Genomic DNA, 15,312 nt, shown 5'->3' on the forward strand with positions numbered 1-15,312 from the left:
CTAATGGGGCAGATGTGCTTCGGAGCCCACTTAGGCACCAGGGCCCCGATGAGACTGCTACTTCTGCTACCTCTATAGCTACGCCCCTGCAAGTACCTATGCAAAAACTGTGTATGGTATCTAAATAAGTGTTTTCCAAACACTGTGTCCCCAGCTATTGCAAAACTACAACTCCCAGCATGCCCGGACAGCCAAAGGCTGTCCGGGCATGCTGGGAGTTGTAGTTTTGCAACAGCTGGAGACACATTGTTTGGAAAAACAATGATCTAACCTATTCCTGTGAACGACTGCTGATCTTGCAAATCAGCGCCAGTGACTCCCGATCGGTGGCAGGGCAGGCCACATAAATAGCCCCTCGACTTCATCATTGTCAGCCGCACCTTCCGTGTTTACACAGGGCGATGTGGGGCCAATAACAATGATATCATTAGCCACACAAAAGATCTAAACAGCCAACAAATGAGCTTGTTCTCGTTCGTTGGTCGATTGCTGATCCTTTTACATGGGGCAAAGTTCTTTTGGGCCAATTTTTTCCCATTGAATACAATGGTAAACATCTTTACAAAGGGTATTCCAGTTTTTTATACTTATTGTCCCTTGATGCCAAATTATGTTTGTTTTGAATTAGCTTGTATTACCTGTCAGAGGTAGAAGTTTAGCATCATGCGGCACTATGGATTTGTGTCGTCTCGAGCCTTTCCCGATTTGCTGGGCGGCTTGAGACAGAGAGTCGCAAATCAGCTGATCACAGGGGGCTCGGCTGCTTCTTGTCTTGCCTGACAAGCCTGCCCCCTGATGACATGAGCAGCGCATCTGTATGTCCCGCCACGCCAGCCATACATTTGTCCTGAACTGTCCCAGTTTGCAGATAGTTGGGACACATTAGTGCCTCAATCTCAGGTGTCACTACAAGTGACAGATGCCCCTCTATGTGTCAGCCACTAGTCTTAGTGGCCACCTCTCCCTGGACTGCTTGCCACAAAATATGGTGTGTCAACTCAGTGTAATTTGTGTACATTAAAGGAGTAGTCTACTGCAGACTGTTCCCACTCCGTTTTGCCTGGCTTGAAAAAAAAATTGAAAACAAACTTTCACTCACCTTCCTGTGTTCTCCCGGAGCGCCGCTGCAGCTGATCGGTCCTCTAGTCCCGTCTTCATACTGCTTCGGTGTGCACAGATCATCACACAGCGCTCAGCCTATCACCATCTGCAGCCATGTCCCGCCTCGGCCGTTGATAGGCTGAGCACCGTGTGACGATCCGTGCACACGGAAGGAGTATGAAGACAGGACTGGAGGACTGATCAGCTGTAGCGGCGCTCCGGGAGAACACAGGAAGGTTAGTGAAAGTTTGTTTCCTATTTTTTTCCAGCCCAGGCAAAACGGAGTGGGAATAGTCTGCAGTAGACTACTCCTTTAAAGGAAAACAGTCACCCGTTCACCAGCCCTATAACCTGATACACCGGGTTATAGTGAGGGTGAACAGAAGACTGATGGGTCTTGGACTGCTATATCTACCTGCAGTCCGAAGCCCCAATCCTCGTGCCTACTGAGCACTCACGTGACCGGCGCTTATAAATATTTAAATCTAGCCAGCGGGCCCGCCTCAAAGCGCAAGTCAGCGCTGGAAGTGGGGGACCTTTGGAGGATTGGGGCTCCAGACTTCAGGTAGGTATAACAGTCCGAGACCCATCGGTCTCCTGTTCACCCGCACTTTAACCTGGTGTATAGGGTTATAGTGTGGGTGAACTGGTGACTGTTTTCCTTTAAAGGATCCTTCCATCTACAGACTAGAACCACTTGGGGAGAGCTCACATTCATTTAACTTGAGATGCTGGAGGATGGAACACACCACAAGGGTGCTGAATAGGGGATCGCATCTTGCTGTGTTCCCGTGTCCAGCATGCACAATTGATGAATGCCGAATCCTAAACAACTAATGCCCTTTTCTCATCAGTTGTGGCAAGTTTAGTCTGAGTCGGACACCAGACATTTGTAAATCTAGCCTATCGCTTATGTAGTATGACTGCCACCCTCTGCAGGGTCTTAACCAGGGCTTGAGTCCTGAAGGAACGAGTGAGTTCCTGCTCTTTTTCCACAGAAGGAACACCGTTCCCATTAGCAAGTGTCCTACAGGACCAGCCCTTGAGTGAAAATCTTGGGTGAGTTCCCTCACTTTTTTTCCCCAGGACTTAAAGGGATACTCTGCCCCTAGACATCTTATCCCCTATCCAAAGGACCGGGGATAAGATGTCTGATCGCGGGGGTCCCACAGTTGGGGACCCCCGCGATCTCCAAGCTGCACCCTGATTTTATTTAGAGCGTCGGGTGCAGCGCCGGAGGCTTGTGACGTCACAGCCACGCCCCTCTCGTGGTCATCACAGCCACGCCCCCTCGTTTCAATTCTATGGGAGGGGGCATGACGCCCCCTCCCATAGACTTGCATTGAGGGGGCGTGGCCCTGACATCACGAGCGGAGCGCGGCCCTGACGTCACAAGCCTCCACCCCGCATCGCCAGTCATCCGGCACAGAGCGAAGTTTGCTCCGTGCATCGGATGTCTGCGGTGCCGCAGCCGAGACCACAGGGTCCCTTTTGGATAGAGGATAAGATGTCATGGGGCAGAGTACCCTTTTAATTATGGTCCAAGTTCCATTTGCAAAAGAGACACCTGCTGCTCTCTGTAGCTTACCCAAAAACTGAAGGACACAAAGAGCACTTTGATATCAAAACATTTAAGGAAAATTCAGTAAAAGTTTCTGTCACCTATAATGGATTTTGTATACTGCATCATCGCGAGAAGCGGCTATGGGCGCATGGTACAACCTGGATAAAATGTCCTCCGACTTATGACCCCAGCTGTCCACTATGTGTGGTCTGATCACTCCAGAGTAGAAGATACATTATCAGATGTAAATGTAACCACAAATACATCTCTGCCTCAAGGATCTCGTCAGGGGCACTGCTGGATCATGCATCAGCCTTTGTCAGGAGGGGATACCGATGATTGAATTGTTCGCCTTCCCTTTTTCTCTTTTTTTTTACATACGGCAGCTAAATCTAATCCAGGGAATGAATGGTGAGGACAAAACTCCACTTCTGTGACTGCTGAGACTTTTAATTAGATCAGGGGAGGCCATTCTTTAGCGCCGCAGCCGATGGAGAATTACCTGCGCTCCCCTATATGTGTGGATGACGGGAGATAATCATTAAATGAGGGGCATGAACCAAGCACAACATCATATTCACATGAAAAAAGGAACACAACTCATCGCCAAAAGAACCACTTCTTTCCAATGTGCAATGGAGTTAACAACGGGCAACAGACATGGCAAGGGTTAACGCTCAAATACGCGTGCAGAATCGCAGCAGGATAACAGCGGACCACACAGTGTAACGATTTTTGTCATGCTTGTGCTATACATTATCATTGATATATTATCCTGCGCAGACTACAAAACGATGCTCAAATCACCCCCACATACCGAATGTAAATGGTTCTGAATGTTTTCAGGGCTGGAGACATGTAACATAAAGTAGTGACATTTTTTAGGGCACTAAGGAAGACATTTTTTTGGCCTTCCTGCCACTAATCTCATTAAAGAACAATAAAGTCAATCTCTCCCCCCCCCCCCTACAGCTTGAAATGGCTGATAACAGGGAGCTATAGTCCGCACTGAAGTGCACAACAAAAGGATAGAAGATTTTAGAGTTCTTCCTATCTGTACATTGATACATTGTTTATATAAATAAACATTTGCTACCATTATTATTATTATACAAATAATAAGAAACAGTGTCATAAATACATTCTCATACCAATAACATCAATATTTTGGTTCTTTGTCCTACATTATTTATGCAGTTAGGAGGTTTACAATAACACAGGATATCTGTAAATTCAAGGTCGTCGGATGGTTCTATGAAGCTATAGTTTGTCTGTCTGTGGGATATAGACGAGTTGATCAGGAACCTCCTCCATACACAGCGGTTCTACGGAGCGATGCAGCTCAGGAGTGGAGATCCAACTTCAGGAAAGTTAACTTGTAATGCAAAACCAACCTGTTCTAGTAATAGAGCGGAGATAGGAGCAGAATACAGAGCTGCCCATCGCCCAGGTGGGTTGAGGGCGGAAGAACAGAGGGTTAACTGAATATACTGATCTTCCTTTATGCCATCTGTAGCAGTGAATAGGAAAAAAAATGAACTTTATAGAAAATTAAAAAAAAGTTCGAACTACTGTAAGAGCACAAAACTGATCACGGGCAAGTAGTGCACCCAAAAAGCTGCAAACAACTAAAGTGCACCCAAACTGATTCTCTACATTGGTGGTGTCAAACTGTGGACCTCCAGATGTTGCAAAACTTCAACTCCCAGCATGCCCGGACAGCCAACGGCTGTCCGGGCATGCTGGGAGTTGAAGTTTTGCAACATCTGGAGGTCCACAGTTTGACACCACGGCTCTACATAGAGGTGTGCTTTAACCATCCTGCCACATAGGGTACCATGCAGTCTCCACATTAGGATGCAATTAGTTGACCACTAGCAAGAAGGGCACCCCCATTAGTCCTTATACAAACAAAGTGCATCCAAATGAGATGCCCTTCATGCTTCACCCTAAATTCACCCCAAAAAAAAAAAGTGCACAATAAATAAGTGATCTCATGATCCTTCTATCCATCCCAACTTGCCAGCTGCCCCTGGAATGCCCTCAAAGTTCTCCAATGAATACCCATCACACAGGTTCTCCATAAACAGATGTGTATGATAGGGAAGGGAGGGAGGGAGGTAGGTACCTACCTGAGCTGAGTTCTATGTTGCCCTGACTGGCGGACTGCTGGCAGAACCTGTTGGTGGAGCCCAGATGCCCAGTTGGGGCACCTCCCCTCTGCTGGCACTGGGAGGAGGTGGAGGTGGCTGCTCTGGTGGGCCCATCCTGATAGGAGCTGTGCGCCTGCTGGTAATGATGCTGCTGCTGCTGATCACTGATGGAGGCTGCTGGATGGGGCTGGAAGTGGTGCCCTGCAGGTACCCCCAGATGTGGGATCTCCACCATGGTGGGTCTCTCGTACCTCCTGGCCAGGGACCTCTTGTTGGAGAAGGTCTTGAGGACGCTGTAGGGGCTCCTTTGCTTGTAGATTTTGGGGATGCAGGGCCCCTCCTCTGCTGGCTGCATCTCCTCCTCCATCTCTGCCTTCCTTCCCCGGGCTCGTCTCCTTGTGGCTGCTGAGCTGCTGCTGCTGCTGCTGCTGCTGAGCCGTGCAGGGTGCTGTGTGATTGACAGGCGGCCTCTCCAATGCCTGCAGGGAGAAGGGAGGTAAAGAGCAAGTGTTTAGGGTAATATTTGCTAATGATGATGGGGGGAAGGGGCGGGTCCTGCAGCTGATGCTGCTGTCTGTGCTCTGCTGGATGTTCACATCCCAGGTGCTGCAAGTGTGGGGAGTCTTTAACCCTACAGCAGTGTGATCCTCAGAGCCCTGCCATAAAGTGCCCTGTCCTGCCTGGACCAGCACCACACTGCTTATCTGCTAGGAGTATGGAAGGAGAGCAATGAAGAGTTAAGGATTTAAAGGGCTTTTTTTTGTGGATTTATAGCAGAACACATGGAGTACACAATGGCTGACATTTATCATTGTCTTTAGACTGTTTTATTGCGTCTACAAAAGGCGCAAGGAGGGTTTATTTGCGCCTTTTCGTTTATGCATTTCTGCTGATTTGTCAAATGCTTTACCAGCATAAAAAAACGGTGTAGATAAAAAAACAAAGGTACAAGTAGGGTTTATTTGCGCCTTTTTTGCGCCTTTTGGTTTACACATTTCTGCTGATTTGTCAAATGCTTTACCAGCATAAAAAAACGGTGTAGAAAAAAAAAAAAGGTGCAAGTAGGGTTTATTTGCGTCTTTTTTGCACCTTTTGGTTTACACATTTCTGCTGATTTGTCAAATGCTTTACCAGCATACAAAAAAAGGTGTAGAAAAATGCTTCACTTACACCTACAATGATAAATGCCGGCCGCTGGGAGCGCCACATTTATTTATCGGTCACAGAGTATTTGATACATTTTATGCAGGTCACATATTCTGAAATTTCTCTCTTTATATACACCAAAAAGCTAAGCTAAGTCTGGGCTGGTGTAGATTTAAAGGGGTACTCCGGTGAAAACCTTTTTTCTTTTAAATCAACTGGTGGCAGAAAGTTAAACATATTTGTAAATTACTTCTATTAAAAAATCTTAATCCTTCCTGTACTTATTAGCTGCTGAATACTACAGAGGAAATTCTTTTCTTTTTGGAATGCTCTCTGATGACATCACGAGCACAGTGCTCTCTGCTGACATTATAATAATAATGCTTCATTTATTGTTGTCCTTAGTGGGATTTCAACCCAAGTCCCCAGCACTGCAAGGCAGCATTGCTAACCACTGAGCCACCATGCTGCCCTTTGCATACATCTGCTGGGCACAGTTGCTAAAATGGACAGAGATGTCAGCAGAGAGCACTGTGCTCGTGATGTCATCAGTGTTCCAAAAAGAAAGGAATTTCCTCTGTAGCATTCAGCAGCTAATAAGTACTAGAAGGATTAAGATTTTTTAATAGTACTAATTTACAAATATGTTTAACTTTCTGCCACCAGTTGATTTAAAAGAAAAAAGGTTTTCACCGGAGTACCCCTTTAAAGACTTTTCAGTGGCTTTGCGCCTTTTTTGAGCCTTTTCACAAAAAGGAGCAGTTCATAAAACCCTTCCATATCATGTGTGTTGCCAAAATCAGTGGATTGCAACTCCAAATAAGCAGAAATGTGTAAACCAAAATAAACCCTGCTTGTGCCTTTTTGGCGCCTTTTCTAGACACAAAAAAACAGTCTAAGGGTGCATTCCCACGTGGCGTATTTTGCTGCGTATTTGCTGCTGCGTATTTTCCTACCCATTGAGAAAATAAAATACCCATTGGGAAAATAAAATACGCCGCAGCAAATACACAGCAAATACGCCATGTGGGAACGTACCCTAAAGACTAGGATAAATGTCGGCCAATGTGATCCAGAGGTGCTTATGCCCAGGTGTGAACATGCACCTTGTCCAGATAAGTGGTGAGGAGAGCATGAAGAGTTAATGATTTAAAGGGCTTCTGTGGGTTTATAGAGAATGTGGCTAAACTAACAGGACACGTGCAGTACACATTGGGGGAGATTTATCATTGATGGTGTGTGGTAGAAATTCTTTAAACCCTGTTAAGCTGGGTTCACATATGTCCGGCATATCCTGAATCTAGACGCAATTGATGCCACAACTGATGATAACTTGTCATTGGTTGTATGGCATCCGGCATCCATTGTTTCTGGGCAACAGACAGGGGAACGCATCAAGCTGCCCGGTGCTATCCGGCATGTCCAACCATCCTGTGTCAAAATTGAGACACTGGATGAGTGTGCACTGTCCCATTCAAATGAATGGGATCAGTTCTAGCATCAGTTTCCCTCTGGTGCGGGCCGGAGGGAAACTGTACCGGACGCCACACATATGTGAACCCAGCCTTAGTGGTTTCTATTTTTTGCATTTCTGCGCAAAATTTATCAACTGTGTGCACAGTCTGTGATAAATTATGCGAAAACATAGAAATCACCACATCTTACTTTGTGGCAGAATTGCAGCAAATGCTTTCTGACACTTTGGTACATGTACTCCTAGGTGTTCTATTTTGGCGTGAAATATGTAAGCATTGCGCAAAGTTTTACAGCGAAAACAAAGCGCAGTTAATAAAATTGTACCCACTGCACCCACTTTTTTCCTCCACGGTGCACGAACACATAGAGAATTTTGGTAAATGCTCCACCAAACAAGACGCACAAAAAAGATGCAATGACAGACACTGCGCAAATTTGTGCGCCAAATAATGAACAGAAAAAAGGGGTCAATGATAGATGTTCCCCAATGTGATCAGAGGTGCTTTTGCCGAGGTGTTAACATGCATCTTGTATAGGTAAGTTCTAAGTTAGGTCTCTAGGATGCTGTTTCTTGCATTACACTCAGGCTGGGTTCACACTACGGTTTGTATTTACGGTTCCCGTATACGGCTGGGAGGAGGGGTGGGCGGGGCTTAATCGCGGCGCCCGCACTCAGCCGTATTCAGGAACCGTAGTTAATGTATGTCTATGAGCTGCTTTTTCGGCCGTATGCGGTTTCCCCACCCCCAGGCAAAAACGTGGTCGACCATATTTTTGCCTGCGGTCGGGAAACCGCATAAGGCCGAAAAAGCAGCCGAGTGGAGGCTGCGGTTCACCCTGGTCGGCTCATAGACATACATTAACTACGGTTCCTGAATACGGCTGAGTGCGGGCGCCGCGATTAAGTCCCAGCCGTATACGGGAACCGTAAATACAAACCGTAATGTGAACCCAGCCTCAGTAATAATAGCACAAGCTGGGATTTTTATTAAACATATTCAGAGTAAACAACAAGGCAAAGCACAAATCACATAGGAACAGGTGTAAAGACCACAATCTGTTATAGAGGATGATGTGATAAATATAAAGACAAGTCAACAAGAAGTCATGTGGGCAACATGGTAGATATTGGGTACAGCAGTATATTAGATCTCTGTCTCTGTGTTACCTGTAGGTTTGTTTAGTAGTTGAGGAGGGAAGAAACATTGTTACAGTGTGATTCAATGTGTATATTATATATAGGTGTTCTATAGGTTTAATTAAATAGGATTTCAATGGCAAGACTCATGTGATACCTAACTATGCCCTTCAGCACTGATGGGGACAATGGGGAAGGTGTATCAAAACCTGTGCAGAGGAAAAGTTGCCCAGTTGCCCATGGCAACCAATCAGATTTCTTCTTTCATTTTTAACAAGGCCTCTGCAAAATGAAAGAAGTGATCTGATTGGTTGCTATGGGCAACTGGGCAACTTTTCCTCTGCACAGGTTTTGATAAATCTCCCCCAATGACTGTAGGGTGGTGGGATTTTGTTGCACCGTGGTTCGTTGGAACATTTTTTACTCATGTACTTAATAAAGGGCGTTTATATTTATCCCCCGTTGGAGTGCTGGACAGTGCCTCTTTCTGTTGGATTTTCCCAGGAGTGTTTTCCCTCATAATTGAGGAGTTATGTTAAAATTAGGTTTGTGCAATTTGTTGGGATAATGTATCTCAACTTCAGGAGTGCAGTACAATATCATAACTGCAACATCTGAGTAAATATATATATATCACTTAGGAAACACATGCTAACACAATAACACTGTATATCAAAATGTTGCTGGGACAAACTTTGTGTAAAAACTGATGGTTGTAATGTCTTCTATAGATTTCTATACAACAGGTGTAAGCTGCAGGTCTGGTTTCACCTAAGGCTATGTTCACATGCTTGGAATGTCCGCACGGAAATTCCGCTGCAGCAGAGTCCCATTGAAATCAATGGGATTCTGCTGCACAGCGCATATGGCGGAATTTCTGTGCGGACATTCTGCAAACTGCTCAATTAACAGTTTATTCTTTCTGAAACATCTGGCACGGAAATTCCGCCATGTGCACAGCGCAGCAGAATCCCAAATTCTGACGTGAACATAGCCTTAATGGTTGGGCAGCAGATAGTACTACTTGTGGCTTTGGAATTTTATATCATACATCAGATATAGCCCCTTCCTATATAGGATGCTCACCTATGCAGCCTGAGGGTGTGTTCACATGTACTGTATATGCTGCAGATTTTATCCTGCAAGTTTTCTGATGCATATTTTTTGCGGTGATAGTATAACTAAATAGCAGAAAACAGCAGAAAACCGTCAGCAGGCAATCTGCAGCATATACAGTATATGTGAAAATACCCTAACTGAGGAATATTGCAGTAAGAAGGGTAAGCAGGTGCATCAATAATCCTTAGGAATAGGAAGAACTGTTAACTGGTCCCATCCTGTGTCATAGGGAAAATCCAATCAAAAGAGATTTTCTGACAGGTCAAAAGATAACCCAGATGAAAGTGGCTGTGAATTTGGACCACCACTGAGTAGAGGCTGCGGAGGTCTACAGAATGCCGAACTAAGGTGGGTGCAGAGATTTAACTGACTCAATATACAGTACTAAGAGATGGAAATCTGTGAAGGAGCTTGGCTTCTCTCTAAAAGCAACAATTCATGCATTGTATGCAGGTCTTTACCTATGGTGGATATAGTTGTAGCAGTGGAAACCTAAAGGCCCTTCTGCCATAGAAAACATAGCAGTAATATAAATAGCACAAGGTAGCTGGGGGGTCCTGTGGCAGAATATGCATTGAGGCCCAGGTTTTTCTACCTTAAATGTATATGGCATGCCAAAATATCACTTGTGGGTGAATTTCCACTTCTTTAAATATATAAAACTACCTGAGTACCCGGAATTGCCCGGTTTTTCCTTCCTAATCCTTGTTGGGGAGGAAAATCAACAAAGAAGGAAGCTTTTGACTTCAAATCCCATCCCTATATATTGTTGTCATATCTCAACCCCATATCCTGTCCTCATATCCCTTCCTCATGCCCCGACCTCCTATCCAGTCCTCTTATCCCGTCCTCCTATCCCGTCCTCCTATCTCGACCTCCTATCTCGACTTCCTATCCCGATCTCCTATCCCGATCTCCTATCCCGTCCTCCTATCCCGTCCTCCTATCCCGACCTCCTATCCCGACCTCATATCCCGTCCTCCTATCCCGACCTCGTATCCCGCCCTTCTATCCCATCCTCCTATCCCATCCTCCTATCCCGACCTCCTATCCTGTCCTCCTATCCCATCCTCCTATCTCGACCTCCTATCTTGACCTCCTATCCCGACCTCCTATCCCGACCTCCTATCCTGACCTCCTATCCCATCCTCCTATCCCGTCCTCCTATCCTGTCCTCCTATCCCATCCTCCTATGCCGACCTCCTATCCCGACCTCCTATCTCGACCTCCTATCCTGTCCTTCTATCCCGACCTCCTATCCCATTCTCCTATCCCGTCCTCCTATCTCAACCCCCTATCCCGTCCTCCTATCTCCACCTCCTATACGACCTCCTATCCCGACCTCCTATCTCAACCTCCTATCCCGTCCTCCTATCTTGACCTCCTATCCCGACCTCCTATCTCCCCCTCCTATCTCCACCTCATATCCCGTCCTCATATCCCGACCTCCTAACTCGACCTCCTATCCCGACCATCCCGTCCTCCTATCTTGACCTCCTATCTCAACCTCCCATCTCAACCTCCCATCCCGTACTCATATCCCGACCCGTAATATGTGTACCAGGTATTGAAATATCTCCAGCCGTACATAAGTTATGTGAGAACATACATTTCCCATTGATTTGCATGGGACTTTAAACAAAAACACCGACCCTCACAAATGGGGGTAGTTAAGGGTTAAATGAACAATCCTATATTTTAAGTGGACATATAAGTAACATGTGACCAAGTATTATCGAAATATCTCCAGCCGTTTGGAAGTTATGCAGTAACATATATTTCCCATAGGCTTGTATAGGACTTTAAACATAAACCCCCGCCCCTGGCAAATGGGGGTGAGTAAGGGTTAAATTACCTATCCTATGTTTGTTGTTGACATATAATTAACGTGTGCCAAGTTTCATGTTAATATCTTTAGCCATGTGGAAGTTTTTGTGGAATATACATAAACACACACACACGTTGAGTTTTATATACCGTATTTATCGGGGTATACCACGCACCGGCCTATAACACGCACCCTCATTTTACCAAGGATATTTGGGTAAAAAAAGTTTTTTACCCAAATATCCATGGTAAAATGAGGGTGCGTGTGTGCGCGTGTATACCCCGATATACCCCCAGGAAAGGCAGGGGGAGAGAGGCCGTCGCTGCCCGCTTCTCTCCCCCTGCCTTTCCTGGGGTCTAGAGCCCTGCTGCCGGCCCTTCTCTCCCCCTGGCTATCGGCGCCGCTGCCCGTTCTGTCCCTCTGACTATCGGTGCCGGCGCCGATAGCCAGGGGGAGAGAAGGGGCAGCGGCACCCATTGCCGGCGCCGCTGCCCCGTTGCCTCCCCCCATCCCCGGTGGCATAATTACCTGGGTAGGGTCCGTGCTGCTGCAGGCCTCTGGCGCGCGTCCCCTGCGTCGTTGCTATGCACGGCGTGGCGCACTCACGTCATGCGCCGCGCCGTGCAGCGCATAGCAACGACGCCGGGGACGCACGCCGGAGGCCTGCAGCAGCGCGGACCCGACCCAGGTAATTATGCCACCGGGGATGGGGGGAGGCAACGGGACAGTGGCGCCGGCAATGGGTGCCGCTGCCCTTTCTCTCCCCCTGGCTGTCGGCGCCGCTTCTCTCCCCCTGGCTATCGGCGCCGGCAATGGGGCGCCGGCACCGATAGTCAGGGGGACAGAACGGGCAGCGGCGCCGATAGCCAGGGGGAGAGAAGGGCCGGCAGCAGCGCTCTAGACCCCAGGAAAGGCAGGGGGAGAGAAGCGGGCAGCGACGGCCTCTCTCCCCCTGCCTTTCCTGGGGGTGTATCGGCGTATAACACGCACATAGACTTTAGGCTAAAAATTTTAGCCTAAAAAGTGTGTGTTATACGCCGATAAATACGGTATATATACAGATGAGTAAAATGTAAGAAGTGGAAGAACTAGGCACTGATAGTTACAGTCAAGGCCGTAAATGTTGGCACCCCTGAAATTTTTCAAGAAAATGAAGTATTTCTCACAGAAAAGGATGGCAGGAAAACATGTTTTGTTATACACATGTTTATCCCCTATGTGTGTATTGGAACTAAACCAAAAAAGGCAGGAAAAAAAGCAAATTGGACATAATGTCACACCAAACTCCAAAAATGGGCTGGACAACATTATTGGCACCCTTTCAAAATTGTGGAAAAATAAGATTGTTTCAAGTATGTGATGCTCCTTTAAACTCAACTGGGGCAAGTAACAGGTGTGGGCAAAATAAAAATCACACCTGAAAGCAAATAAAAAGGAGAAAAGTTTACTTAGTCTTTGCATTGTGTGTCTGTGTGTGCCACATTAAGCATGGACAACAGAAAGAGGAGAAGAGAACTGTCTGAGGACTTGAGAACCAAAATTGTGGAAAAATATCAACAATTTCAAGGTTACAAGTCCATCTTCAGAGATCTAGATTTGCCTTTGTTCACAGTGCGCAACATTGTCAAGAAGTTTGCAACCCATGGCACTGTAGCTAATTTCCCTGGGCGTGGACGGAAGAGAAAAATTGATGAAAGGTGTCAACACAGGATAGTCCAGATGGTGGATAAGCAGCCCCAAACAAGTTCCAAAGATGTTCAAGCTGTCCTGCAGACTCAGGGAGCATCAGTGTCAGCACAAACTATCTGTCGACATTTAAATGAAATGAAACGCTATGGCAGGAGACCCAGGAGGACCCCATTGCTGACACAGAGACATAAAAAAGGGAGACTACATTTTGCCAAAATGAACTTGGGAAAACGTCTTGTGGACAGATGAGACCAAGATAGAGGTTTTTGGTAAAGCACATCATTCTACTGTTTACCGAAAATGGAATGAGGCCTACAAAGAAAAGAACACAGTACCTACAGTGAAATATGGTGGAGGTTCAATTATGTTTTGGGGTTGTTTTGCTGCCTCTGGCACTGGGTGCCTTGAATGTGTGCAAGGCATCATGAAATCTGAGGATTACCAACGGATGAGGGCCGGACTGTCCATCCAGTGTCAGAAAGCTGGGTTTACGTCCGAGATCTAGGGTCTTCCAGCAGGACAATGACACCAAACATAGGTCAAAAAGCACCCAGAAATGGATGGCAACAAAGCGCTGGAGAGTTCTGAAGTGGCCAGCAATGAGTCCAGATCTAAATCCCATTGAACACCTGTGGAGAGATCTTAAAATTGCTGTTGGGAAAAGGCGCCTTCCAATAAGAGAGACCTGGAGCAGTTTGCAAAGGAAGAGTGGTCCAACATTCCAGCTGCAACCAAATATTAAGTTAAGGGTGCCAATAATTTTGTCCAGCCCATTTTGGGAGTTTGGTGTGACATTATGTCCAATTTGGTTTTTTTCCTCCTTTTTTGGTTTAGTTCCAATACACGCAAAGGGAATAATCATGTGTATAGCAAAACATGTGTTACTGCAATCCTTTTCTGTGAGAAATACTTCATTTTCTTGAAAAATGTCAGGGGTGCCAACATTTACGGCCATGACTGTATATGGAGACATTGTGACTACCTGTAATAGGTATTATATACTTTTATGCATGTATATATTTCATTTAGTGGAATGTGCACCCAGAAATGCATTTTAGTATCAAACAACCAATTTTATTGTAATAGGCATAAAGGTAGCAATACCAAAGTAAAGCAAAAGTATCGGGACGCAGCCCGAATCAACAAAAAGGTAAAATCAAATGAATAAAAGGGAATAGGGGGATAAACAAGTCCATGGGTCAGACATGTGTGGATGAAAACAGACAGCAGGGTAATAATACAGAACGGGTGTTGTCAGTGATTACGTTAGAGACAAAGTATGGCGAATCTCCGGGCAATAGGAGGATGATATCCAAGGAGACCAGACTCTCTCGTAGGAGGCCATTATGTCGGCGCGAACCGCGTTAATTTTTTCAAAGATCAGAATATTATTAACTCTATCAATTACTCTATCAATAGACAGGACTGGGCTTTTCCAGCATGTTGCTATATGGATCCGCGCAGCCAGCAGTATGAATTGCGCTAGTCTAAATTGGCTGTTGGGCATCCTGCGCGGCCGTCTGCTAAGGAGGCAAAAAGCAGGTTGGAGGGGACAGCGAAAAGAGAGAACAGAACGAAGAATAGAAAGAACAGATGTCCAGAATGTTCTGACGAGAGGACAGGTCCACCACATATGAAGCATGGTTCCCCTATCTGCGCAGCCCCTAAAACATAAGGGAGAGGCACAGGGGAAGATGGAATGTATTCTCGTGGGAACATAATACGTCCTATGTAATATTTTCAGTGACGTCTCAGTAAGGGACACTTGCCAGCTCCCTCTACTCAAGGCATCGCAACATTCCCTCCAGTCTTCCAGAGACAGTTCCATATGGAAGTCAGCCTCCCATTGGGTCATGAACGACAGTTTAGTGTCGGGTGGGGGAGAATTTAGTATTCCATATATTATGGCTAGAAGTCCTCGTCTAGAAGGACTATATTGCATAAGACGTTCAAACCTAGTCAACTGTGGTATGGTGCGTGCAGGGAAATTAGAGTGTAGGAATGAAAAGATCTGATGCATTCGGAAGAGTTCTGAGGGTGGGGGGCGAAATTGTAGAGCAAACACTTCCTTTGTCATCAGAACCCCTCGAGTATGGAA

At 46.1% G+C, this 15,312-nt stretch overlaps 1 protein-coding gene across 1 annotated transcript in view; it reads right to left on the reverse strand.

Annotated features, from left to right (window-relative positions):
- Nucleotides 1-8,766, reverse strand: part of BEND4 (BEN domain containing 4) — a 139,036-nt gene extending 130,270 nt beyond the window's left edge. The window contains 2 exon segments of the mRNA XM_056557173.1: nucleotides 4,798-5,297; nucleotides 8,609-8,766. Of these exon segments, the coding sequence (XP_056413148.1) occupies nucleotides 4,798-5,297; nucleotides 8,609-8,646 (538 nt within the window). The 5' untranslated portion in view covers nucleotides 8,647-8,766.
- Between the last annotated feature and the right edge of the window lie 6,546 nt (nucleotides 8,767-15,312).

The sequence above is a fragment of the Hyla sarda genome, chromosome 1 (genome assembly GCF_029499605.1).
Source record: "Hyla sarda isolate aHylSar1 chromosome 1, aHylSar1.hap1, whole genome shotgun sequence".
Lineage (NCBI taxonomy): Eukaryota > Metazoa > Chordata > Amphibia > Anura > Hylidae > Hyla > Hyla sarda.